Genomic DNA, 24,496 nt, shown 5'->3' with positions numbered 1-24,496 from the left:
AGTATTATAATACACACACACTCTTTTATCCTGGGATTAGAAACAAAGGCTGGCTGTTAACGGTGAACCCGTGCTGCTTTATCTTTAATCCTGCTAACAACACAGCAGGTCGGCACCCCGAGGTTACAGGGAGATTAAAGGGACTGAATCTGACCTGCAGGAACGCTGAAGGTTGCAGGTTCGACTCCCTGACTGCCTCTCTCTCTCTCTCTCTCTCTCTCGCTCTGCAGGGACTTATCGTGGAACAGGTTGTCATCAGTGAAGCCGAACTCTTTCTCCGCTCTGCCCGCTCTCACCAAACTGTGAGTAACCATGGCAACCTCAGCATCAACACGTACCAGCGGATTTCCATCGAAAACTAACAAATGACAAAGAGCTGCTGTGTTTGTTTTGAGCAAAAACCTCCAGAATGACATCAGATCTGCTGAATAAAGTTTGGAGAAACAAACAAAATCTCTGAATATTATGACATGAAAATTTCAGGCTTGTCATTTGTTTGGAGGTTGAATAACAGAGTAGAAAAAAAAAATCAGGGATATGCGGGAATTCTCAGGGAATATCTTTAGATATTATCCTGCATTCATGTGGTGTCGGAATAATCTGAAAAAAAAATAAAGTCTCCGATGAATGATTCGAATCGTTGACTATGGTGGAGCAGATCAATAATATGTGGATCTTACTGATAAAACAGACTCATGAAGAAAGAAGAAATGATCTAATATTCGTACTGGATGATCGAATCTGATGTGACTAAAGCAAAGTGGTCGTGGTCTGTCCTAGTAGAAAGTACATGTGTCTCTCAGATGTACTGGACTAGAAGTATAAAGTGGATAAAATGGAAAAGTACCTCGAAATGCTACTTGAACACAGTACTTGAGTAAATGCACTTAGTTACTTTCTACCTGTTCAGTACTGTGATTAAGTTATGTGAAGTCATCCTGTGTCCCCATCTGTTTATATCTGCAGAGACCTATCGTCCAATCAGCTGTCGTCTCTGCCTCTGATTGGTCTGCAGAGTCTAACTCACTTGCGATTGGCTGGAAACACACAGCTGATGGAGTTAATACCCCGAGAGCACCTGCCCAGAGTCAGGTGAACACACACACACACACACACACACACACACACACACACACACACACACACACACACACAGTTCACTTACCTCACCTGAAACACGAAATACAAGCAACACCAGACCTTCAACATGGCTGCTGGAGGGGAGATGACATCACTGACCCTTTCATTAGTTTACAAACACCTTCATCCAGCCAATCAAAAGCCAGCGTTCCAAACATGGCAGCTGTGATTTAGCAGAATTTCCCTCTGACTGGAAAAGGTTTGAATTTACAGCCACTTAACAGCTCATTAACATGAGGAGGGTTATAGATGTCACACACACACACACACACACACACACACACACACACACACACACACACACACACACACAGAGTCCTCAAGCCCAGTGTGTCTCCATTGTGTCTGTTGGAAGGAATTTAAAGGGACATTCTGCTGAACAGCAGGTGTAATAAAGTTGATTTATGCGAGCGTGTTTGGAACACCGTTAAATAATGAAGATGTTAAAGGTTGTGTGTGTGTGTGTGTGTGTGTGTGTGTGTGTGTGTGTGTGTGTGTGTGTTCAGGGTGATGGAGCTTCCTTACGCCTTCCAGTGCTGTGCCTTTGTCTCCTGTGAGAGGAGAGGAGGAGGAGGAGGAGGAGGAGGAGGAGGTTCATCCTGGGAGAAAGAGGAGGCAGCAGACTCTACAGGGAAAGAAACGTCTGTCCTCTCCAGCCAAGGTGACACGAAAACAAACCCCCTCATTTATAAAACAGGGCTGAAGTGTAATCAATAACTCGATTTAATGATACAAACAACTTCACATTTTGATTATCCACATACTCATTTTAAAAATCCTCTTGAACACCAGTATATTAAATGGATAAAACAGAAAAACTTTTCTGTTGATAACTTACTTAACTTACTTAAAATGTTAATTAATTTCAATTTGCAGTGTTGTTGTAGTGAACGATCATTTTATTTTTTAAAATGTCTCAGAGTCTCTTAATGTTAATCAAAAGACAGCCAGAAGTGTGCGTGTAGGAGGGTGTAGCTTCTGGTTGGTCAGGCATCCAGGAGCGTCCAGGAGTAATACTGTGATATGAATAAATTACTGATATTTCAAAATAAAAGTCTCTGAAGACTGCTGCACAGCTGTCTTGTGCTGTTTCTCTGCAGCAGATCAGGACTGGGATGATTTTCTGATGGAGTTTGAAGATGAACCCAAACTTCAACACTCTGTCCACTGCAGTCCAGCACCAGGTAACACACACACACACACACACACACACACACACACACAGTTATAATTATATACAGCTGAGTATGTTCACATCATATTTGACATCTAATACTTGAAAACCTACTTATTATGAATTAGATTTTTCTTCTTTTGGCATTACTCGTGTTAGTTAAATGATTTTCATAATTAAGTAAAGGTTCTTCCTTCCCCATTCACCCAACCACTTTTGTTTATTCCTCTTACTTTACCATTATGGGGGGAAAAAAATCAAATTGGTCTTCAAAGACATATTTTATATCATAGAATTGAAATATTTAAATTTCTATAATTATATATTTATGATAATTATTTGTTAATTGTGTATCAATAGGTAACAATTCATATTTGTCACTGACGTTAGATCACATAAATGTCCACAAATACATTTTCTTTAAAGTGATATTTGGTTCGATCCCCCTCCAGGACCGTTCCGTCCCTGCCTCCATCTGCTCGGCAGCTGGTTGGTCCGTGGAGGGGTGTGGCTCATCGCAGTGCTCTCATTGGTCAGCAACAGCCTGGTCGTCCTGTCCGTCTTCTTTTCCCCCGCCTCCTCAGTGACACCACCCAAGCTGCTGATTGGTCTACTGGCCCTGGTGAACGGCCTGATGGGAGTGTGGAGTGGCTGGTTGGCAGCGGTGGACGCCTGGACGTTCGGAAGCTTCTGGAGGTACAAAACTGAATCAGACGGATACAGAGGACTGGGGACGCTGGGAACTCTGGAGTTCTGTGGGGACTCGGACAATATAGATTCAGGGGATGAATACTGTGGTTAGTGGGGACTTGTGGGACTCGTGGCGTACAGGGAATTCTAGGAATTATGGGGACTTGCTGAAATTTAGTAATATTTTAGATTAAGGCGATAGAAACTCAAGATATTTCAAAATAAAAGTCTCTGAGCTAGAGGTGAGATGATTTCTGCGTCTCTTGATGTTGCAGGTACGGAGCGAGTTGGGAGAGCAGCTTCCTGTGTCGCCTCAGCGGCTTCCTGTGTGTATTTGCATCACAGACTGGCCTCTTCCTGCTCACCATCGCTGCCCTGGAGCGATGCCTCGCTGCCGCAGCATGCCGCCACAAACCTGACAGACACAATGGTGTGTAAAACACACAGACACACACATGGAAGGTTTTTTTTCTCGGTCATGATCTGACTTCACTCCTCTCTCCTCAGGTCGCTCCTCGTCGCTGCTCTCTGTCCGTCTCGCTGTCTGTCTGTGCTTCCTGTTGGGCCTGGCCGTCACACTACCCCCCCTGCTGGCCGGACACAGCAGCACCTCCCTCTGCTTGCCGCTGCCTTCCTCCTCCTCCTCCTCCTCCCTGGCCTTCACCGTCTCCCTGGTGCTCCTCGACTCGCTGTGTTTCCTCGTCATGACGCTGGCCTACACTTGCCTATACTGCTGGGCCAACAAAGCTCCGCCCGCCGTTGAGGAGGAGGCGGCGTTGACTCGGCACATAGCCTGGCTGCTCTTCTCAGACTGCCTCCTCTACCTCCCTGTTGCCTTCCTCTCCTTCTCTTCCCTGCTGCGTCTCTCCGCTGCCGGGCCTGAGGCAGCAAAGGGCGTGCTACTGCTCGTGGCGCCTCTGCCCGCCTGCGTCAACCCGCTGCTCTACATCCTCTTCAACCCGCTCGCCCGGCAGGAGCTGGCAGCACTCGCCAAACGCACCTGTGGGGTGGTAGGGTTAATGAAGCGAGGAGGAGGAGGAGGAGCTGGAGGAAGGTCAAGGCAGAACGTGATGAATTCGACATACGATGATGACGCAGAGAAACAGTCATGTGACTCGACACAGGCGCTGGTGGCGGTCGGAGGCACGAAGGAGGAAGAGGAGGAGGAGGGAGGAAGAGGAAGGAGTGAGACACAACATTCAGTGGTGTTTGTTGTTCCTCATCACTAGTCTCTCTCTCTCTCTCTCTCTCTCTCTCACACACACACACACACACACACACACACACACACACACACACACACACACACACACACACACACACACACACACGACCCTTCGCTAAGCCCCACCTCCAGACAGCAACTGTCCAATCATAGGTTAGCAACCGTAACTAGGGCTGTCTGTCAAGTTTTCCATTTCTCTCCATGTTGAAGGTGCGCAGGAGGCTCTGAGAAGAGCGACACTCGACGTGTCATAAGTCTGGACTGTGGCGTCTTTTTTGTCGTCTCTCAAAAACGTGAAACACAAGAGCACACGTGGTGAATGGATTAAACTCTGTCTTCATCTGCTCTAACATGAGCTGCAAATGTTAGCATGTCTGGCTAACTAATGCTAGCTTTAACTTTACGTCCAGGCTCCAACTTGTTAGATCCCACTGTGTCTGCGTTTGTTCTGTGGGGGTTTGAGGAGGAGGATGTGGGCTGATGAAGAATCAAAGTGGTTCGATGATGGTGCATCTCTCTCTGGCTCGCTGTCTCAGGTCTGAGCCGGGTTAGCTTAGCTCTTATCCTGTGGCAGTCGCGCTCTGACTGATCACCATAAACTGCAAGTTCAGTGTGAGAATGGAAAGTTTGGCGGGCTTAGCAACAGTAACTGAGGAGGGCGGGGCTTAGTGAAGGGTCAATTGGGATCATAAACTCATCAGGTAACTGAGCTCATAAATCACCTGAGAATCATTTTCTCATACACTTCTGTAAAATTGGACAATTTTCTGCAACTGATAGAGTCGCCCCCTGCTGGTCACTAGAAAGAGTGCAGGTTTAAAGCACTTTGCATTGGAATACGTCCACTTCTCTTATACAGTCTGTGGTCAGACTTCATTTTACAGATCACACACACACACACACACACACACACACACACACACACACACACACACACACACACACACACACACACACACTGCAGACTGGTGGGACTGTGTGGTAGCAGATGTAGCAGAAGACAGTGAAAGAAAAAAACAGACGTGTACAGTTCACACCGCCGGTTCAAGTCCAACTTTATCTTCATCTCTCTATCATTTGTTTTTTTTCTGTTGTAAAATGACCAATCAGATCGAAATACATGAAGAAGAAGATCTTCCACTCCGTGATTGGTCGTTCTGAGGCTTTATGTCAGAGCACACACAAACTCTCACACGCACACAGAGGCATTACGAACAGTCAGCAGCTTTTATTTTGAAATCCAACACGATTTACAGCATCGTGTTACCAAACATCCGACCAAATGTTCTCCCAAATGCTGCTGAGCATGTGTGTGGCTATGTGTGTGTGCGTGTGTGTGTGTGTGTGTCCACAGCTAATATGTTTTTGCGTGTGTGTGTGAGAACTGCAGCGCCTGTGTGATTTTTGTCACAGAGTCGATCCCACAAACTGAGAACAGGAGTCAGAAAACAAACTGAAGAGGACTCATGTTCAGCTGCTGGAAAAAAAAGAAACACAGAACTGGTCCTTTATTTTTTTTTTTTCTCAAAGGAAAACTTCACAGTGAAAATACCAAAATGAGCAATTAAGTACTTCTTCACTAAAAAGACCCCTTAAGTGTGTATGAATGTGTGCGTGTGTGTGTGTGTGTGTGCGTGTGTGTGTGTGTGTATAGCAAGTGTGTACATATTGTTGTAAATACAAGCTAATGTGACAATCCTATTTTCTTATTGTGTAGACTGTGAGAAATGTGTTTGCTGAATATAATGTTTAAAATGTCTGTACATACATTATGACCCTATTTACACTCGTCATGTCAACAGTCTTATATTTCAGATTTGAAACGTGGTTGTATGAGGTGCTTCTCCATAGTCAGTGTGTCACCTGCAGTAGACTTTACCTTGTGGTTAGACAAACTTTTCTGACAGGAAACTTGCCAAACTGCCAAACATCACTCTCTTCCAACCAACCAGACTCCATTCTCAAAATCAGCAATTTTACATCTGAGAACACAGGAGTTGCTGGTCTGCTGTTGCCTCCATCTGTCAGTTCATTTGTGTCATTGTGTGACTGAATCTGAACTGACTGAACTAACCTTTTAAAATGCCAAAGTAACATACAAACTAACAGATAGAGGCAGCAGTAAACAAGCAAGTCATGTGAGGTAAAATTACTGATTTTGTGAATGGAGTTTGGTTGGTTTGAAGAGCGCTATTTGGCAAATAAATAGGCGGTTTCCTGTCAGAAAAGACTGCCTGAAAAATATTTTGTTATAAGTCTAAAATACATTTTGCTGCTGATTTCTTGGCTTCCCACACCGGTACTCCTGCTGCTTCTCCAAACTGTAGGTGATACACCGACTATGGATAAATACGTCATACAACCATAATGAAAATAATCTGAACTATCCCTTTAAGAAAAAGTTTGAATGCAGGACTGTCACATGTAACAGAGTATTTAAATCCTGCTACTTTTAATGAAGTACAGAGACATCTGTCTCTTGAATTCTGCTTGGATGAATTCACTCTACACATTCAAAAAGCAAGATCAAGACACATGAAGTGACACATAAAGTGTTAATAGGGTCAAAACACGTTAATTGTATTTTTTTTTTATTGTTGTTTTGTTACAGACTGTAAAATTTTACTCCTGCGTGAGTCTGCAGATTCTTCACCTCCGTCCTGAGAGACTGAAGAACTGCACGAACTTTTACACAAATCTGATGTGAGCTTGGAAAACAAAAAGAATCTCAACTCAAGGTCCACTTACTAATGGAGCTTTTAGCAGCGTTTCACTGTCTTAGCAACTGATCTGTCTCCATGACAACGGAGCAAATCCTGACCACTGAGGAAGGAAGACGTGACGAGCACAGAAGCATTTTGCTGCCAGAAAAGAGAAAAAAAGAAAAATGAATTAGTGTCAGTGTGAAGCATTTCTTGTCATAACAACGTTTTTCACAATATAACAAGATATTTTAATGTTATTATAACTTACAGTCTTAAAACATTATATTATTATTATATTTCAGTCAACTGAAAATTTCAGTCAGCTGGTTTCACTAAATTTGTTTTAAATCAAACTCAAAATCTTTTTTGAAATAAACTAAAACAAGAGAATAATTTACTTTTTAAAAAGAGTCTTTTGATAAACAGTTTTAGAAACATGAAAAATGTTGTATTTTAAACAACTGTTCACGATGAGCCGTGAACCTGATTTGTCTTATTTGGGAACATGAAAATTAAATGGTTGTATTTGAAAATATTAAATTATTAACCATTATTCACCTTCACTTTAATGAGTTTAAAGATTCTTGAAATACAAACTTATTTGTTTCTAAAACTCAAGTTTTTAGAAGACAAAAGTAAATTATCTTAATAATGACTGTAAATTGGGAATCTTTCTTTTTTGGTTTATTTCAAAACTTAAATGTTTGTATTTTGAATCCAACTTCTTTTTTTCCCACAGTATTAAAACGTGAGGTTGATCTGTTTCTCTGTTTTGGCAGCAGTGTGTTTCTGTAGATGAGACTGAAAAAAGTCAATAACTGGATCCTGAGATTTTGACATTTTTTTGTGAATTTGAAAACAAATTTACTGAGTTGCATTTTTAATTTCTAAGGTATGAGTTGTATCAAAGCTTTCATGTGGACTATGTGTGGGTGGGGTCTTGCTTTCTGGCTCCGCCTTCAGCTGCAACCATGGAAACTTTTTTTTAAAAAAAATCATCGATTGTTTGAATGTCTGCTGTGTGAGCGTTTATCTGCTGCACTTTCTGTGATCAGCACTTAAAATCTCTAAAAAAAAGATGTTAAAAAGCTTTTTTAAAAAATCTAAATGATTCAACGTTCACCTGTTTTTTCTTCTCGTTGTAAACTTTTGTAAAATATGTGAATGTTTTGTTCTTTTAGCTTCCAGAGTGAAGTTCTAGTTTGTGACATATATAAAATAACATTGTGGCTGTAACAGCTCTGACGTGTCTGTGTTTTATGATTCATACACACACACACACACACACACACACACATACATATATATATATTTATATTATCATACATCGTTCAGGGCGGCTGTGACTCATTTAGGCTAAATAAAGGTTTGAATTTGAACAATTACACAATGATCCACAGCAGAGTCATGAACTCATCGTTCCACATCAGCAGAGACCGTCTGAGGGTTAAAAGATATTTATAAGTATCATCAGTGAGCATCTTTAAAAGCTACAGTAGTTTCTGACTCACACAGAATCAATTTTCTCTGTGAGGGTTTTTGTCGTCCGTCTTTCCAAAGAGAAAAAGTAGAATAATGCTGCAAATTTTCTGACGATATTCTGATATAAATAAAAGATTATGGAGGAAATAATGTCAATTTAACACCTTTTATAAAGCAATTAAAATGTGGATATTGTTTCATTGATGAGAGGAAAAAACAAGAGCTTGTTAATTTGACCTAAATGCAGTTATTTTTGCTAAATTGTCCTATTTACTAAAAACAAAAAAGTTGAGAAAATTTCAAGGCAACTTAAGTAGATTTTTTAATCTTCTCAAACTTAAGTTCTGAAAAAAGTTTTAGCAGCTAATAATGTTTTGTTGAGGTAATTTATTTGTCTTCTTTAGATAAACTTGACACTTTGGAGTTTTAGAAACCCCCTAAAATTTTATTTAATTGCATGAAGAAGTAAATTATCTCAACCAAAGATTATAGGTCAGCCAATTTTTTTTGTCTCAACTTTTTTTTAGGTTTGTTTTCTAGATAAGAGGGAACAGAAACAACCTGTTAACTCAGCTTAAATACACTTATTTCATACTTATAAAGTATTTAATGTGTATATGCACACATCAGCATGATATAAGGTGAAGCATAAATGGTAGTAAAAATGGTCAGGAATGTTCATTTATGCACAGATTAAGTCTCCAAATACTTATCGATGAGGTCTGTTGTGTTGGGATGGTTTGTCATTTTCAAGAAGTGAGTCCCAGAAATAAAAAGATTTGGAAACACAGTTTTAAATGGAGCTGTGAGAAGTTAGATAAATGTTCTCAGGTGATGTCACTTGAGACTTGCATGTTTGAAAGTGAAATGAATCTGTTGGTGTTCAGTTAGAGAGCAGATCAGCTGCTCCTCATCGCTGCTGCAGGTTATAACATCTCTCCAAAAAAGAGTTGAAATGTTGCGTAAAGCATCAATAAATACAGAATGCAATCATTTGCAAAACATTTTCAACCTTTATTTGATTAAATACAAAACAAATGATGAAAATATTTAATGTTCCAACTGATAAACTTTATTGTTTTTCTTCATTTAGCATCATTGGTGTCACCTGTTTGCTCTCCTAACCATCACCTGTGTGCAGACAGTCACCAGACTCAGGTGTTGAGGAGTTTTCTCTGTGTCTTTAAACACAATGAACTTTGACATTTCCTTCATCAGTGAGTCAGAAAGTTAACACAGTAATTCAATTAGCTAATGGTGACGCAGTGTTGGTATTTATACTCTGTTCCTACTAAAGAAGAAGAAGACGATGTGATTTAATAGAATCAGTTTGAAGCTGCAGCAGAAGAACAAAATGAGGTCGAGGTGAGTCACACTGAGTTTATACTAAAGCAATCGCACAATTACCCACAACTAATAATGAAGAACCAGAGCTGTGACTCACTGTTTGTTGTTCATAAGGTGATGTTTTGTTGATTTCATTTGAATTTTCTTCCCAGTGACTCTTACATGAACCAGGAGAGATTTAAAGGTGTCTGCCTTTTCTTTTCTGGTGGATTTGATGGATGAAAGCAGGGTTTTACTGTGAGGTGGAGCTCATTTTACTGCAAATAATGATTATTTTCATTAGAGACTAATCTGCTAATGACTTTCTCTATTAATTGATTGGAGGGTTTGGAGGGTTACTTTAAGAATTATTCAGAAACAGTTCCTAAAATCTTGTCAGTAACCTAATCTAAGTGTCACAATGTAATGTAATTTTACTTTCTGTTTCTCTCTGTTACATTAGCAGTTAGTCTGTTTGTTAGCTAAGGATAGCGGTGGTCTGTGTAGGTAACATTAGCGTTAGACCTGTGTTGGTAAGGTTAGCAGTTGGCCTTTGGAGCTAACGTTAGCAGCAGGTCTTACCTGTAAATGTTATCTTTAATTAGATGTTGAAACAAAATAATGGCAAAAATGCAGCACATTTTAGTATATTGCTGTAATCATGTTAATAATCCCCAGTTTTACAAAATGTCACTAATATGATTACATCATTCTTTTCTCTAACTGTAACAGAATAGTTACCTTTTTTTTGTATCCCCATTACATGTAATCCATTACTCCCCAAACTTGATCATTTTTTTTGTAAAACACACACATTTGTTCTGTCCAAATATCAACATTATTACAAACATATTACAATCTTCACTTTTCTGTTTGGCACGGTAAACGCTGTTATAGTCCTAATCTGGATCCAGGTCATCGATAAGAAACACTATAGAGATAAGAAAGACAATGGAGAGTGTGAGTGTGTGATAATGATAAGATAAGAGGGAACAGAAGATTTACTGTGACACAGAAATTATTTGTATGTTTCTTTCACAGACAAAAAATTACAATATTGTCATAGGCTGATATTGTTTATTTCTTTATGTGTATATATCCATCCGAAATTAGATCAGGGCAGTTAAAAGGTAAACTTGAACTGGTAATAATCACAGAAAACTGAGGCGGAGCAGCCGAAAGATATCATAGAGAAAAACAGAAAACATTTACTCCATAAAATATGATCCAGTTCCACAAGCTAACGGTAGCTACAGTTAGCAGCAGTTAGAGGTAACTTTAACAAGTAAAGCTATCTGTCCATCAGGAAACTCTAAACACTGAGAGTCAAGGCGGAGCAGCCGGAGGACATCAGAGGGAAAAGTAGAAAACGTTTTCTCCATAAAATATGACCCAGTTCCACCAAAATCAGAGCCGCAAAGCGTTACACACTTGTGGTGACCCGGCCACCAAAGTCACATGGTGTAGGAACAGGCATCCAGAGCGCAGGGCGGGAATGACAGAGGCAGCGTTCATCCATCAAAATGATTCTGAAGCTGTTATTTTAAGGTAGAAGAGTTAGATCATACTGCTTTAATTTCCTGTCCGTTTTAGATAAACGGAACAGTTCTTTGAAGAAATTCATCTGGAAATCCACAACAGCTTATAAAGAACGCTGTTTTTTGTATAATTAGCAACAGATTACAAAGTCCCTTCCAAGAAACTTACTAGCAAATTGTGTTGGCAATTTATGGGCTCATAAAATGAAGCATTACCATTTCATTTCCTAAAAAATCTACAAGCTGTTTTAAAACCTTCTCACGCTGCCAGGAATTAAATTAAACTCTGTTGGGCTGAATCCGTCATCTGTTTATCATTCTGTTGGACTGAAAGGACGTCAAGTTGGACGATTGGGTCAACAAACTGTGTGACTTCAACATGGGAAAACAACTGTTGGTATTTTGTCTCCTACCAACAGTCATGTGGGACAGATGAGGACATATATGACTGGACAGAGCAGATAAAAGACACTGCTGTCCTCTGGCATCATCTGCTGGACAAACAAAGACATTATTTTTGTTTTATCTCATTTGAGACTGTTGCTCAGTAAAAGATAGATTTAGATATTGTTTCTGATTTATTTATTTTTTTTGTTTACACGAAATTACTTATTTTACCTCTTGTTCATTGAGCAGATATGTAGATAGATAGATCATAACTTTTTGTAGCTAAGTTTCATTTTGTAAATGTTATTAGCATAATGTTTTGTGGTGAGATTTTTGTAATTTAAAATCTTCAAGATTTACATCAATATTTAAAACTTATAAAGTTTTGGGTCACTGTACACCATCATTAGTTGATTAGCTGTTAAAACGTTATAAAATAGTGATAAATGCTAATTGGTGTTTCCTAAAAACTCAAGATGACATCTTCAAATGTCTTGTTTCGTTCTGACAGAGAGGAGTAAAGACACCAGAAAATATTCACATTTTAAAAGCAGGAATGAAAGATTTTTTAAATTTTATTTCTGAAAAAAATAGTCAAAATGATCAATTGACTAGTTGACAACTAATTGATTACTTGTTGGAGCTTATAAATTTTTAGTGACAACTGATTACATGTACAGACTTTTAGGTCAGCAGGACCCCACAACCCCAACAAATCTCTGAATGACGAGGAATTTGGCAGAATTTGTGTTTCTGTAAATCTCCTTTTCAGTGTCATTCATTTTTCAGTGACTCTTCAGCGCCCTGTGGTGGACAGATGAGAGACGGACGTCTTCCTTTTCCTGCATCTCCTCTGTGGACACGAAGGACAGCAGAGTATTGACTCACGATGACAACAGATAAGGATCCTGCAGGTGTGTGTGTGTGCTCAGTGCTTCTATCTTTATGAGGTCCAAGTTTAGTTTTAGACCATAAAATCACATTTTACTCTCACATAAACATCCCTAACAATACAAATTAAATATCTGACCCAAATCCAAGATACAATATTATATGTACATACAGTATACATGAATATGATGTCAAAGTATCAGTGGTGGAAGAAGTATTTAGATATTTCACAAAATAGCAAGAAAGCAGCGTCCAGCCCAAGTTAGATTAAAATTAAAAAATGTATTTAAACAGAATTACATAAGTTTTAGCAATAAAGGGGTCAAGGAGTGGGATGGAGGGGTCGAGGGGATGAAGGAGAAGGATGAGGGGGTTCAGGGATGAAGGGCTCAAGAAGAAAGATGGAGGATTTTGGGGATGAAGGGGTCAAGCGGAGGAGTCAAGGAGAGGGATGAGGGATTTCAAGGACGAAAGGGTCGAGGAGGGATATGAAGAGGTGGAGAAGAGGGACTAGGAGGCGGAGAATGGACAAACCAAACACTTTAAGGTTGGATTAGATTTAAAGTTTAAAAGCTTTGGAATGAATGGATGTCAATGAGGGTCCTCACAAGTAGAGCAGCACAAACGTGTATCTGTGTGTCCACTTCCAGGGGGTAACTGCCTGGTTTATGGCTTCACACACACACACACACACACACACACACACACACACACACACACACAGGTGTGTTATACGCCTGCGCCAGGTGTGTGAATGTCTTTTACTGTTTCCTGTTCAAAGCTCAAAGTTCAGCAGGCAGACAGTCCAATGACGCCACAAACATCCAGAAGAAGAAGAATTAAAATTTAAAAGGAATTACTTCTTGGAATTAAAACCACAGAAGAAGATTTGACACATTTGGAGGACAGTGTGATATCAGACTATGAATCCGCCCTGACAGATGGATTGTACCTGAGGACGAGCAGACTGGATCAAATCACAGATCACCGCTGATCGACTGGCGGCCATCTTGGAAAGACAAGACAGGTCTGTTTGAGCAAATATGTCTGCTGCTGTTTGTGATCTGAGCTGCCAGGTCAGTTAAACATGATAAATCAGAGCTGAGCTGCAGAAATAAATACTGAAATGAATGGATATTTGTCAAACTATTTAAGAAATGCTTAATCTGGCTTTTAAAATAAGGTGCTTCATGGGTGATGAATTATAATACATTATTAGTGTCTAACAAACAAAACTTAAACTGTTGCTGCAAATCATACTAAATATTGATTTAAAGAGCTCCAAAGATTATGTCTTGTTCTGAGTTGAATCCATCTAAGATTTCTCAGCCTCTTTTTGGGATTGTTGTGGTCTAAAATGTGTGATGTCAGGTGTTTTCAATAACAGTGTCAATAACATTGATAAGCTGTGTGTTTTTTTAGTATCTGTGACAAAATAAAAAAAATATAAAATACAGAGTGAGTTCATTAAGATGTACAGATGACATTTACACAGGGAACTGCTATGATTGGTGGAACTTGCAGGAAGCAACACTGATTGGTCAAAGTCGCAGTGACTGGACCAAATTGCAACGTTGTGCAGAAGCCTTTGAGATCAAAATTTCTTGGAGAGACTGAATTGGAGTAAAAAGTACAAATGTTTTCATCTGAAATATAATGGAGTAGATGTACAAAGTAGAATAAAATGGGAAAATTCAAGTACCTCAAAATTCCAAAGGTATATTCTGTCTCCAGCTGCAGCAGCAGCAGCTCCAGCAGGGGGCCCCCTGATCCCTCATCACTCCCCGACTGCAGCGCCCCCTGCTGGGCAACATGGAGCCTGGAGGAAGTCGGCTGCCGCTCCAGGTGGTGGGAGAGAACGAGGCTCTGCAGCAGTTCTTCAGTGGTGAGCTTCGTTACATCATGTTATATTAGTGATGATTCTAGTAAAAGTGATGAAATATGTTGTAATTTGTCAGAACTTTACATCTGAGAGGAAAAATAATGTTTATCCTCAGACAAAAGGACCTGATCATTTTGTAGAAAGTACTGGCCAAATTTCAACAGTATTTTGAGGATCTAGCGGCTATTAAGCCCTTCAGAAAGCAAAAAATGATTTTGGTGGTTCTTTGGTAGAATAATCCGAGAGTCACTTGGGGTGTTCAGCCGACCTGCAGGTTCAATTGGTTCGTAAAGTGACTGAAAAAGATCTCTGAAGAGGCATTCCTTGTGGACCTTGTGGACACTCTTTGAGAATGTTGTATCAGTCCGCGAAGAGGACATTCCTGGGGCCCTTGAGGAAGTTCAAAAGCTCCACAAGTTGTTGCAGTGCTAAGTTTCCAGGAATCCAAGGAAAGGGTCTACTGGATTATAAGAAGGTTCTTAAGTAGATTCAAGTTATGCTTAAAGTGGTTCCCAGGGTTTTAAAGGAAGATATATTGTGGACCCTGAAAGGGCCCCCTCAGAAGGTTCTCATGGTCTTTGAAGATGACAGTCCAGGGGTCCATGAGTAGGTACAATTGTCCTTGAAGAGATTCAAGTTGTCCTGTAAAATGTTGGCGTGATCTGTAAGAAGGTTTCAGGACAACTTGATTAAGCTTTAGTTGCCCTGATGTTCTTGAGACAGTTCCAAGTCATCCTCTACATGAGTCTCGTGGTCTTTGATGAGGTATACCATGGGTCTTTGAGAAAGATCTGTTGGGTTTTTTTTTGGTGGTATTTGATGAGAACGTTCCAGGGGTCATGTAGTTCAAGTGGTCCTCATTGGGGAGATTTAATTCAATAGGCTCTTGAGGAAGTTTGAATGTTCCTTAAGGTAGTTCTAGTGGTCCTGGAGAGGGAGGCTCCATTGGTTCTTGAAGAGGTTCAAGTGGTCTTCACGCAGGTTCCAGGAATCCTAGAGGAGGTTACACTGGTGCTTTAGAAAGTTCAAGGGGTTCTAATGGAGAATCAGGTTGTTCTTGAAGTGGTCCAGTGAGTTGTAGAGGAAAATATATTTATCCAAATGTGTCCTTAAGGTAGCGCTAGAGATATTTTGGGAGGATTTATATGATCCATAAATAAGTTGTAATTGTTCTTGAGGAGAAAATGGTGTAATTTAAGAAAAACATTTGGACACATTTATGCTGAAATTTATCCAAAAGTTCAAAAATTCATGTTGAATTTATCCAACTAGTTCTACAAAGATCAAACTTCTTTATCCTCCCATGGCAACGGAGTCTGAAGCTCTCTGATTGGGTGTTTACTATTTATTGATGTAATTGTTCAAAGGTTTTATGGAAACTTTTTTTTTACCTTCACGCCAAGTCATCCAAACTCATCCACATGCATCCAGCATGTTTTCTATGTCGTTATCTTCCTTTAGTTGTTACAGTCAAGAGCAACTGAAACCGTGTGTGTGTGTGTGTGTGTGTGTGTGTGTGTGTGTGTGTGTGTGTGTGTGCAGGTCAGGATGTGAGTGGTGTGTTGGACAGTTCTGTCACCGTGGATACGAGCATCCTGGAGCAGTACCTCAGCAATGACATGGACCCCAACAGCTTGTAAGATTCAGCTATAACTGTGTCATAGTCATTCCTAGACTCACATACTGTTATATAACATACACACAAACAGCATTGACCTAGTTGGTTATCAGCTGGTTGACGGCTGTAAATACAGAGCACAGAGAAGAACCAGGAGATTTACAAAATCTCACCACAAAACTGGGACGCATAAAAAAAAACAATACAAAACAAAACAAGACTGCTTGTTTTACCAGATATTCCACAACCAGTCTCTATGATTTGTGTGTGCTGTTTGTTTTTTTTCCCAGCATGCTCCCTGAGTCTCCTCCTGACTCGAGCTCAGAGGCCTGCTCACCTGCACAGATACCAGGTACTGTTCACACCTTTAACCACCATATTTACTGTTCATTTATTACAATGATATTGTTTGGAAGCTGGTTTGTAACATTTAGTTGAAAAAACTAGACTCTAGTCATCAAGTGATGTTACTCTCGTAGACTTCCACTACGAGTCGCCTTATTGGTCCAACCAGCAGAACAACCAGGAAGTGTTCCAGCCAGCACATAGGCCTGCCCCCTCTTCGTCCTGTCGCTTCAAGGACCGAGGCCCTGCCCCTGCACACCATGAGCCGCTGACTCACGATCAGCTCCGCAGTTTGGGCCTCACTAACACTTACATCAAGGCTGGGACCTCACCTGCCCCACCTGCCCCCCTGCATCAGCACACTCACCACTCACCTGAACACACACACTACCTGAGTCCAGACAGCTGCTCACAGGTTTACACCCCTCCCACACCTCCTTCCCCGCCACTGCCCGCCTCCAACAGCTATGCCACGCCCTGCACTGCTCCAGGCCTGGTTCCACATGTAGCCACAGCCCCTCCAACCTGTCTGCTGGGCTCCACCTCCACGCTGCACACCTAGTAAGTTGACCTTAAGCATTGTTAGTTTTACCAAGTTGCCATTTTGTTGTTAAGCTGCAAGAAATTGTCTGCCAGCACTTCATCTCAACAAGGCACTTTTATTCAGCGACCCAGCGGCTGTTTGGTCTCAGCTCTTTATCCGTCTCGTTCTTCTTCAGCTCCACAGACAGTAAAAAGAGGAGGAGATCTGAGTCTGACGAAACATCAACAGGAATCGAGGCTTCCTGCAGTGAAGGTGACGGGACTCGTGGTAGCGGTGCAGGGAGCGGCGTAGGTGGTACTGGTATGAGTTTGGGATCCTACCAGCTGCTGACATGGGATCAATACAGGCCAGAACATTGGAGCACTTTGTACAACAGCAGCTACCAGACACTGTGAGTACAGAACAAGAAGTAATCCAGTGGTTGTTGAGATATCACGCTCTTGATCAATCAACTGATGTCACCATCCTTACACCAAGCTCACCAGTCAGCTTTAAGTTAAACAGGAGTTGTTTTCCCTCTGTTTGCAGGTCTCCTCCTGCCTACCATGTCGACACAGATAAAGGCTTCATCTACTCTGCAGCTGATGAGGCCTTCGTCTGCCAAAAGAAGAATCACTTCCAGGTCACCATTCACATTGGCGTGGCTGCAGAGCCCCAATACGTCAGAACGCCCTCCGGGCCACAGGCAGTCGACCACTTCCAGATAAAAGTGTTCGGGATCAAGGTGTGTGCAAGACTCCACCTGTCTGTCTACGTAATAAGAAATATAAGAAAAATATCTAAATTGAGTGCACCGAACGGTCAGTAGGAAGGACGGGCCAGGCCAGGACTTTGCCTCTCTATAGTGCATTCATATTTTAATAAACAGATGTCAGTGGTGAGCTCCCCAACTATACCTATGTTTCCAACAGTAATGTTGTTGAAAAAACATCCCCTGATAATAAAATCCCCTGATGCTTAGGCCTGGTAGTAATCCGGCCTTGCAATACCCTGGGAGAAACCATGAATCCGATCAGATTTGGCACAAGGTGCTACTTCAGCTGCAGCTGCCAGAGAATCTGAAAAGCTACTGAAAATTGTGGGAGTATTTCCTCTGCGTAATACTTGTATGTTTCACTCTCACAGCTGGAATCTCCGAGCCACCAGGTGACCATCGAGCAGTCTCAGCCTGACCGCAGCAAGAAACCCTTCCACCCTGTCAGGTAGGTAACAAACGAAGTGTCCATACACGCACCATGACCAGCCACTCCAGCTATTTATGAGCAAACCTTGTAAACACCATTGGCACTGTTCAATCAATTTGGGTCTGTACCACCACAAGGTTTGTGGAAGTATGTAATATGTAATAAATACTTCTAAAACAATAAATTATGATCCTCCAGGGTCAGTCTGCCCAGCGGCAAAATCACCAAGGTAACGCTTGGTCGACTGCATTTCAGTGAGACAACGGCCAACAACATGAGGAAGAAAGGCAAACCCAACCCTGACCAAAGGTGTGTCACTGAGTCAATGAATGGATGAATGGACAACAGTCGGAGCTCCGTGCTAATTGTGTGTTTGTTTGTAGATATTTTCAGATGGTGGTTGGTCTGTATGCTGCAGTGGCAGAAGAGGAGACGTTCCTTCTCACAGCTCTGGTGTCGGAGAGAATCATCGTCCGGGTAACAACGCTGACCTTAAACAAAGAAACCGTGAGTCAAACCACAAATCTCTGCATCCTGTTCACGAAACTGTCCTCGATCTCCTCTCTGCAGGCGTCTAACCCCGGTCAGTTTGAGACGGACGGGGACACCCTGTGGCAGCGGGGGGTGGCGCAGGATGCTGTGGTCTGCCAAGGCAGAGTGGGCATCAACACAGACTCTCCTGATGAGGCGCTAGTTGTCTGTGGCAACGCCAAGGTGATGGGTGCCATCATGCAGCCATCCGACTGCCGCGTCAAGGAAAACATACAGGAGGTAAGACAGCGACATATCACTCAAATACTTCCATCCATCCATCTGGCGATGTACCATTCTCAAAATGTGCTCGTGTGTGTTTTGTTTCAGATTGACTCTGAGCAGCAGTTGAAAAGAATCACTCAGATGAGAATAGTTGAGTTCGATTATAAACCAGAGTTTGCATCCACCATGGGAATAGACCACACCCACCAGACAGGTAACAAACCACATTATTACAGTGTTATTATTTTATTAAAGCTGTAATTTATTTATTATACCAGGTGAGTGTGATGTTTGATATATTGAGCTTATTTTGAATGGTTTATAATGACATTATTACCTGGTATTTCAGGTATAATAGCTCAGGAGGTGAAGGAGCTGCTGCCATCAGCGGTGAGGGAGGTCGGAGACATCAGCTCTTCTGATGGAGAGAAGATTCATAACTTCCTCATGGTGGACAAGGTAACTTCCTCCACCTTTCATACCACACTTCAGATTTTTCAAACTTCAAAGGCATCATAAATATATTTGAAAAACTCAAGAGCAGTGCCCCTTTCCAGAACTTGTGACCCTGTAATTGAAAATAGTCCACAGACCTTGTTGTGAGCAGTTTCATGTAGGAACTGCTTTCTTTCTACTGATCTATAGGAGCAGATCTTTATGGAGAACGTGGGGGCGGTGCAGCAGCTGTCGAAGCTCACAGACAACCTGGAAACTCGAATCAAAGAGCTGGAGGTGTGGAACCGGCGACTGGCAAAACTTAAGAGCCTGACAGGCAGCCTGCGCTCCACCGGGTACCTTCATCCATTCATCTGTTATCATACAACTCCAGTTCCAAGTTCCAGTGAATGCCCAGAATATTTGCAAGAGTGGGCAGTAATGGTCAAAAATCCAGCAGGATTAAGAAATCAGTCCCACGCAGGACTCTACTGCAACGCCATGGAAAAGTATGGATGAAGTGTGTGTGTGTGTGTGTGTGTGTGTGTGTGTGTGTGTGTGTGTGTGTGTGTGTGTGTGTGTGTGTGTGTGTGTGCGCATGAGTGTGTGTGTTGCATAAAAGCAGCATTACTGTCTTATCAGTGTGTTCGTGCAAATCACAGTTCAAGGACTCTCTGAAGGCTACTCTGAGTGCGTGAAGGAAGGGCAGCAGCTTTAAAACACCAGAATGATCTGCAGCTAAAAGATTTCTCCTAAAGTTGTGAAAAAATGTCACAAACTGGGCAGTTTCTGTGCTCTGGTTTTGTCTGTGATTTGTTGAAAGGTACTGTGGGAAATGTAGGCCATGAGTAAGTGAAGCAGAATTCCATGAACCAGGTTGAAGGACAGCAAGTTCACAGTTGAACTCTGCTCAAGGCCACAGGTCGACACAATCTTGATAATTTATTGATAAAATTATTATTTTGTTATCTAGAAATGATTGCTTAAAGCCTTTTTGCTATGTACTTTCATTTTGTTTTTGTATATTATGGTAAGCTGTGTCTTTTAACTGTGGAAATGACGGATCACATTTGTAAGCCATCATAAAAATTCTGTGATTTTCAGAATAAAAGCTGTAATTCTTGTGCTTTCCTCAACAGGAAGTCCAGGAAACACAGCACTGTGTCGACGCCGCCGAATCCAGACACTTGCAAGACTGGGAACATTGAGAAGGACGGCTGGAGTCAGAAGTACAGTCACTGTCTGCAGCATAAAGTCTTCCAGGCCAGTGTCTTTACCCTGATAGCCACCATGGCTCTCTGGTGAGGCCTGATGTCACTTCCTGTTTTTACCACATGGAAATAATGCTTATTTGAGAAACAAAAATATTGACTCCAAAGCCTTCCAAATATTGATTACTGTGTGTTTATGTGTGAGCAGCATCATCTCTATCACCGTGCTGTACCTACTAAACTTGAAGGACTATGATGTCTCTCCTGGCATAAGGTAAACAACCATTGTTTTTTTTATTATTATTATTATTTAAATTGGAAACATCAGTTTAAGTCCATTTAGTTAAAGCCTAGTGATAACCAGATAACACCTAGCAACCACTAAATATCCCATAGAAACCCCAGAGTAAAACATTAGTAACCACTACTGTTGGAGTAACCTTTGCATTCCTTTTGTAACATAGTAACATGTTAGTAACCACATACATTGCACACAGTAACATGATTTGCCTTTATGGGGTTGTCATGGTTACCAGTAATATAGCAACTTAATTACAGCCTCACTTCAGTGCGGTTGTTTGTGCTGATTGTTGTTTTTCTCTCTTAGTAACGGCAGTGTGGTTCCTCCGGAGACCACAGCCTGGAGCAGTACAGGTGACCTACGACCTCACAGCACTGACTGTGTTTACGGAGATTAATCTCAACTTTTTGCTCTGAAGTTGGCATATTTATGAGTTGTGATTTATTTTTCACATGATCCAAATTCTTCTATATATTAGCAGCAATGCTAAAAAAAAAAAACCCAATAAATGAACAACTCATTTTTACGGTAACTCCCTCCCTCTCTCTACCAGTCCCACCTACCGGTCCACCTGGCCCCTGGCCCCCATCCGTGGACTTCTGTGACCTGCTGTACTGTGATCAGGTGTACTGCTGCACTCCACCAGCAGGGGGCAGCACCGACTCCAACATCACCTCCACTGAACCACCTGGCACAGAAAAATCTAATCTGACAGGTGACAACAGCTCAGTGTTCAATGATTGTAGATATTAATACACACATATCGGAGTGTGTGACGCTGGTTTCTGGTTTTATAGTCGGTGTGTTTTTGCCCAACAGAAATAAGAAGAGAAAAACTTTACGACAAACTGAAAAGTGCCAGAGACTGTGAGTGTTCACGTTGTACATTTTTGAGCTGACAAAAACAATTTGATGAGATTATCTGCACACATTATTATTCTGTCTGTCTCTCAGGGACAAACACCACCATCCAGACTTTCATAATCAAAGAGAATCAGCAGGTGATTGACAGCAAATACTGTCTGAGAGACGAATGTGGGTGAGTGAAGGAGCAAAATACACCAGAATTACTCTATTATCCGAATGCTACAAGGGGTATCTGTTTTCTTCAACTGTAACAGAATACAGTTACCTCTTTGGTATCCACATTACATAATCCTGTCACATGTAATCTGTTACTCCTCAAGCCTGAGTACCACAGAATTGCACAGAAATTCAGTACTTAATATAAACTCTTGGTTACTTTCCACCGCTGTGATCAGGTGTCTTAAATGTAGTGAGTTAAAATGATTGATATGATTGATTAGATTGTGTTTTTTTTTTTCAGGCCAGGTAGATACACCTTCAGAGTTCCCATCAGCCAGTTTGTTCCAGTCAACATGAGAGTCACGCTGCTCATGAAGTAAGTTCTGACTGACCGTAAAAATCAAACCACTTGTTTGCTTGTTGTTTAGAAATATCAGCTTCTTAACAATTAAATAAAATCTTTCTAACAGTATACAACATACAAATCAGTATTATAGTATAAATAGTAGTTTCAGTAGGATTAATTGAGGTGACATGACACTAAATTGATTTTTTTTTTTTTTTTCTGTGTAGTTCTACGGAGCTGTTGGTGGTTCATCTGTGCAGCTTTGATGAGTCAGCAGCCTGCTCCGCCATGCTGGATATAAACACCGTCACCGGGAGCAGATACCCAACAAACACACAGGTAAAAACCATCAGTTCACATGATTATATCTGATTGATTGAATACATTTTGAACTGTCACAGATTTATTTCTACTATTCACTGATGCAAAGTGTCAGCGTGTACTGATTTCTAGCTGTTTCTGGTTCATAATAATGGAGAAAAAAAAACACATAAATGACTAAAATGACATCATTTAATTAATTAATATATTTTCTATATTCTGTATCATTTCCCTGATATTTACATTTCACACAAATGAGGAGGTCGTCAATCAAAGTGGGCCACAGGGTCAACTTTCTGCCGATTGGTTGATCAACATCAGAGTCGATTAGACTATAGATGCCTTGTTCACAGTTACTTACTTAGTTACTTTCTACCACGTCAAACTTCTATGAACAACTGAAAGAAAAGGTATTTCTTTACTTAGAGGCTTTCCATAAAAGTGTGATTTAATTTCCCACATCGAGCTGTGGATCCATAGAGGTAAACCGGACGTCCGTGTTTGATTTAAAACCACAAACACACACGCTTGGATCAGCTGGTGTGTGTGTGTGTGTTGGTTTTAGGGTCAGTGAGGTTCCAGTCCACCGACTCAGTTACCATCACAGTTAATAATGCAGGAAGTGTGAGGAAACACGGATGAATAATGGATGTCTGGTCGGGTTTTCCTCACATCAGGACGACGACGTGCTAATCACAGCCGCGCTCAGGACGCTAATCCAGGACAGGGACTGACAGTAATAATCATAAATAATAATAATAATAATACTGATAATAATAATGCTGTGAAGCCACAATATTTCCTTAGATGGTTATCACACCATTAAAAATTTCATGTTGTTACAACCACAAACCCCTAAACCCTAAAAATGTTTTTAAGGACAGACAGAAACAATCATGCATTGAAACATAAAATCACTGAAGCTATGCATACAAACAGCAATGGATAGGCGATTAGCCAATCGATAATAGTCGATAAATTGATCAACAGATAATCATGTATTATTATTTAAGCAGGTTTTCAAGTAAATATTCCCCAGTTCTGTCTTCTTAAATGTAGAAACTGAATGTTTTCTTTCTTTTTGATGATGTTACCTTTAGCCTTGAGAAAATGTGTTTTACTTTTTGTGACAGTTTATAGACCAATCAATTAATCAAAACAATAATCTGCAGATTAAATGAAAATTTAAATAATCAACAGTTGCAGCCCTGCTAAATTTTATGACATTCATTCAGAGTTTGCTTCAAATGAAATGCTGGTTTCAATGCAAGAGTTAGAGGTTACGCCTGATGTGACATGTTTGTATTGAGCCTTTGTTAAATAAACCTGGAGCTGATTTTTGTGTTCTGATCCGTCTCTGCAGGGAGAACATGCGTGGCCTCTTCATGTGTCTCGACTTTATCACAGCTGGTATCACTTTCGCTCCACCGTGGCTGTAAGAACACTGAATTTTCTCTCTACTGTCCTTTCCTTCCATAAGGCAGGATGCTGTGTGGCATAACACACCTGTTACTGAGTGCATCTATAAATAACTACAACTTATGAACCTCAGAAATCTTTAATCTGCTGCAGATTGTTTACTTTTAATGAGAGCATTACTGAATTACTGTCTTCTGGAAAGACACAACAGCCTTTATTTTGTAATATTTACCATATTATTATAAGTAATATAAGTGTGCTTATGTCTCTTCTCAGGGTCAAGCAGACTGCAGTACTGACCGTAACTTTGCAGGGGCATACTTCACTGACTACTACTTCTACTTCTACAGACGTTGCATGGACTCATAGACACACATTTACTGCGTTTCCTCAAATACAGGCCGGGCCTTGAATACAGGCCGGAGTGGAAAGACCCCGGTGGCTGTCTTAATATAAAATGTGCATACCAGCTAATATAAACTGTTGCTTTAATTTGATGAATTCATTAATATAATCATGATATTTTCAACACTTTGTTGCTCTTAAGTGT

At 40.9% G+C, this 24,496-nt stretch overlaps 2 protein-coding genes across 3 annotated transcripts in view; both read left to right on the top strand.

Moving 5' to 3' along the window:
- The window catches only part of LOC146307090 (leucine-rich repeat-containing G-protein coupled receptor 5-like), a 31,722-nt gene extending 27,427 nt beyond the window's left edge, over nucleotides 1-4,295 (top strand). The window contains exons 14-20 of one of the 2 annotated variants that reach the window (XM_084710746.1): nucleotides 231-302; nucleotides 967-1,092; nucleotides 1,647-1,801; nucleotides 2,244-2,324; nucleotides 2,767-3,010; nucleotides 3,280-3,434; nucleotides 3,512-4,295. In XM_084710746.1, coding sequence (XP_084566872.1) covers nucleotides 231-302; nucleotides 967-1,092; nucleotides 1,647-1,801; nucleotides 2,244-2,324; nucleotides 2,767-3,010; nucleotides 3,280-3,434; nucleotides 3,512-4,233 — 1,555 coding nt within the window. In that variant the 3' untranslated portion in view covers nucleotides 4,234-4,295. Of the gene's footprint in view, nucleotides 1-230; nucleotides 303-966; nucleotides 1,093-1,646; nucleotides 1,802-2,240; nucleotides 2,325-2,766; nucleotides 3,011-3,279; nucleotides 3,435-3,511 lie in introns of both variants that reach the window. The other variant, XM_084710745.1, reaches the window with a different exon arrangement.
- A 9,042-nt stretch (nucleotides 4,296-13,337) lies between these two features.
- On the top strand, nucleotides 13,338-24,353 carry myrfl (myelin regulatory factor like). The gene is made up of 24 exons (XM_084711312.1): nucleotides 13,338-13,585; nucleotides 14,293-14,443; nucleotides 15,983-16,076; nucleotides 16,349-16,410; nucleotides 16,538-16,964; nucleotides 17,123-17,338; nucleotides 17,476-17,671; nucleotides 18,073-18,149; nucleotides 18,330-18,440; nucleotides 18,515-18,608; nucleotides 18,702-18,902; nucleotides 18,993-19,101; nucleotides 19,237-19,346; nucleotides 19,533-19,678; nucleotides 20,462-20,623; nucleotides 20,742-20,807; nucleotides 21,141-21,187; nucleotides 21,388-21,549; nucleotides 21,654-21,701; nucleotides 21,789-21,873; nucleotides 22,162-22,236; nucleotides 22,434-22,545; nucleotides 23,891-23,962; nucleotides 24,223-24,353. The coding sequence occupies exons 2-24, from the start codon at nucleotides 14,371-14,373 to the stop codon at nucleotides 24,313-24,315; spliced, it is 2,838 nt and encodes a 945-aa protein (XP_084567438.1). The 5' UTR covers nucleotides 13,338-13,585; nucleotides 14,293-14,370; the 3' UTR covers nucleotides 24,316-24,353.
- The last annotated feature ends 143 nt before the right edge of the window (nucleotides 24,354-24,496 follow it).

The sequence above is a fragment of the Lutjanus erythropterus genome, chromosome 22 (genome assembly GCF_056507025.1).
Source record: "Lutjanus erythropterus isolate fLutEry1 chromosome 22, fLutEry1.hap2, whole genome shotgun sequence".
Lineage (NCBI taxonomy): Eukaryota > Metazoa > Chordata > Actinopteri > Lutjaniformes > Lutjanidae > Lutjanus > Lutjanus erythropterus.
This window is presented reverse-complemented; position numbering and strand designations above follow the sequence as displayed.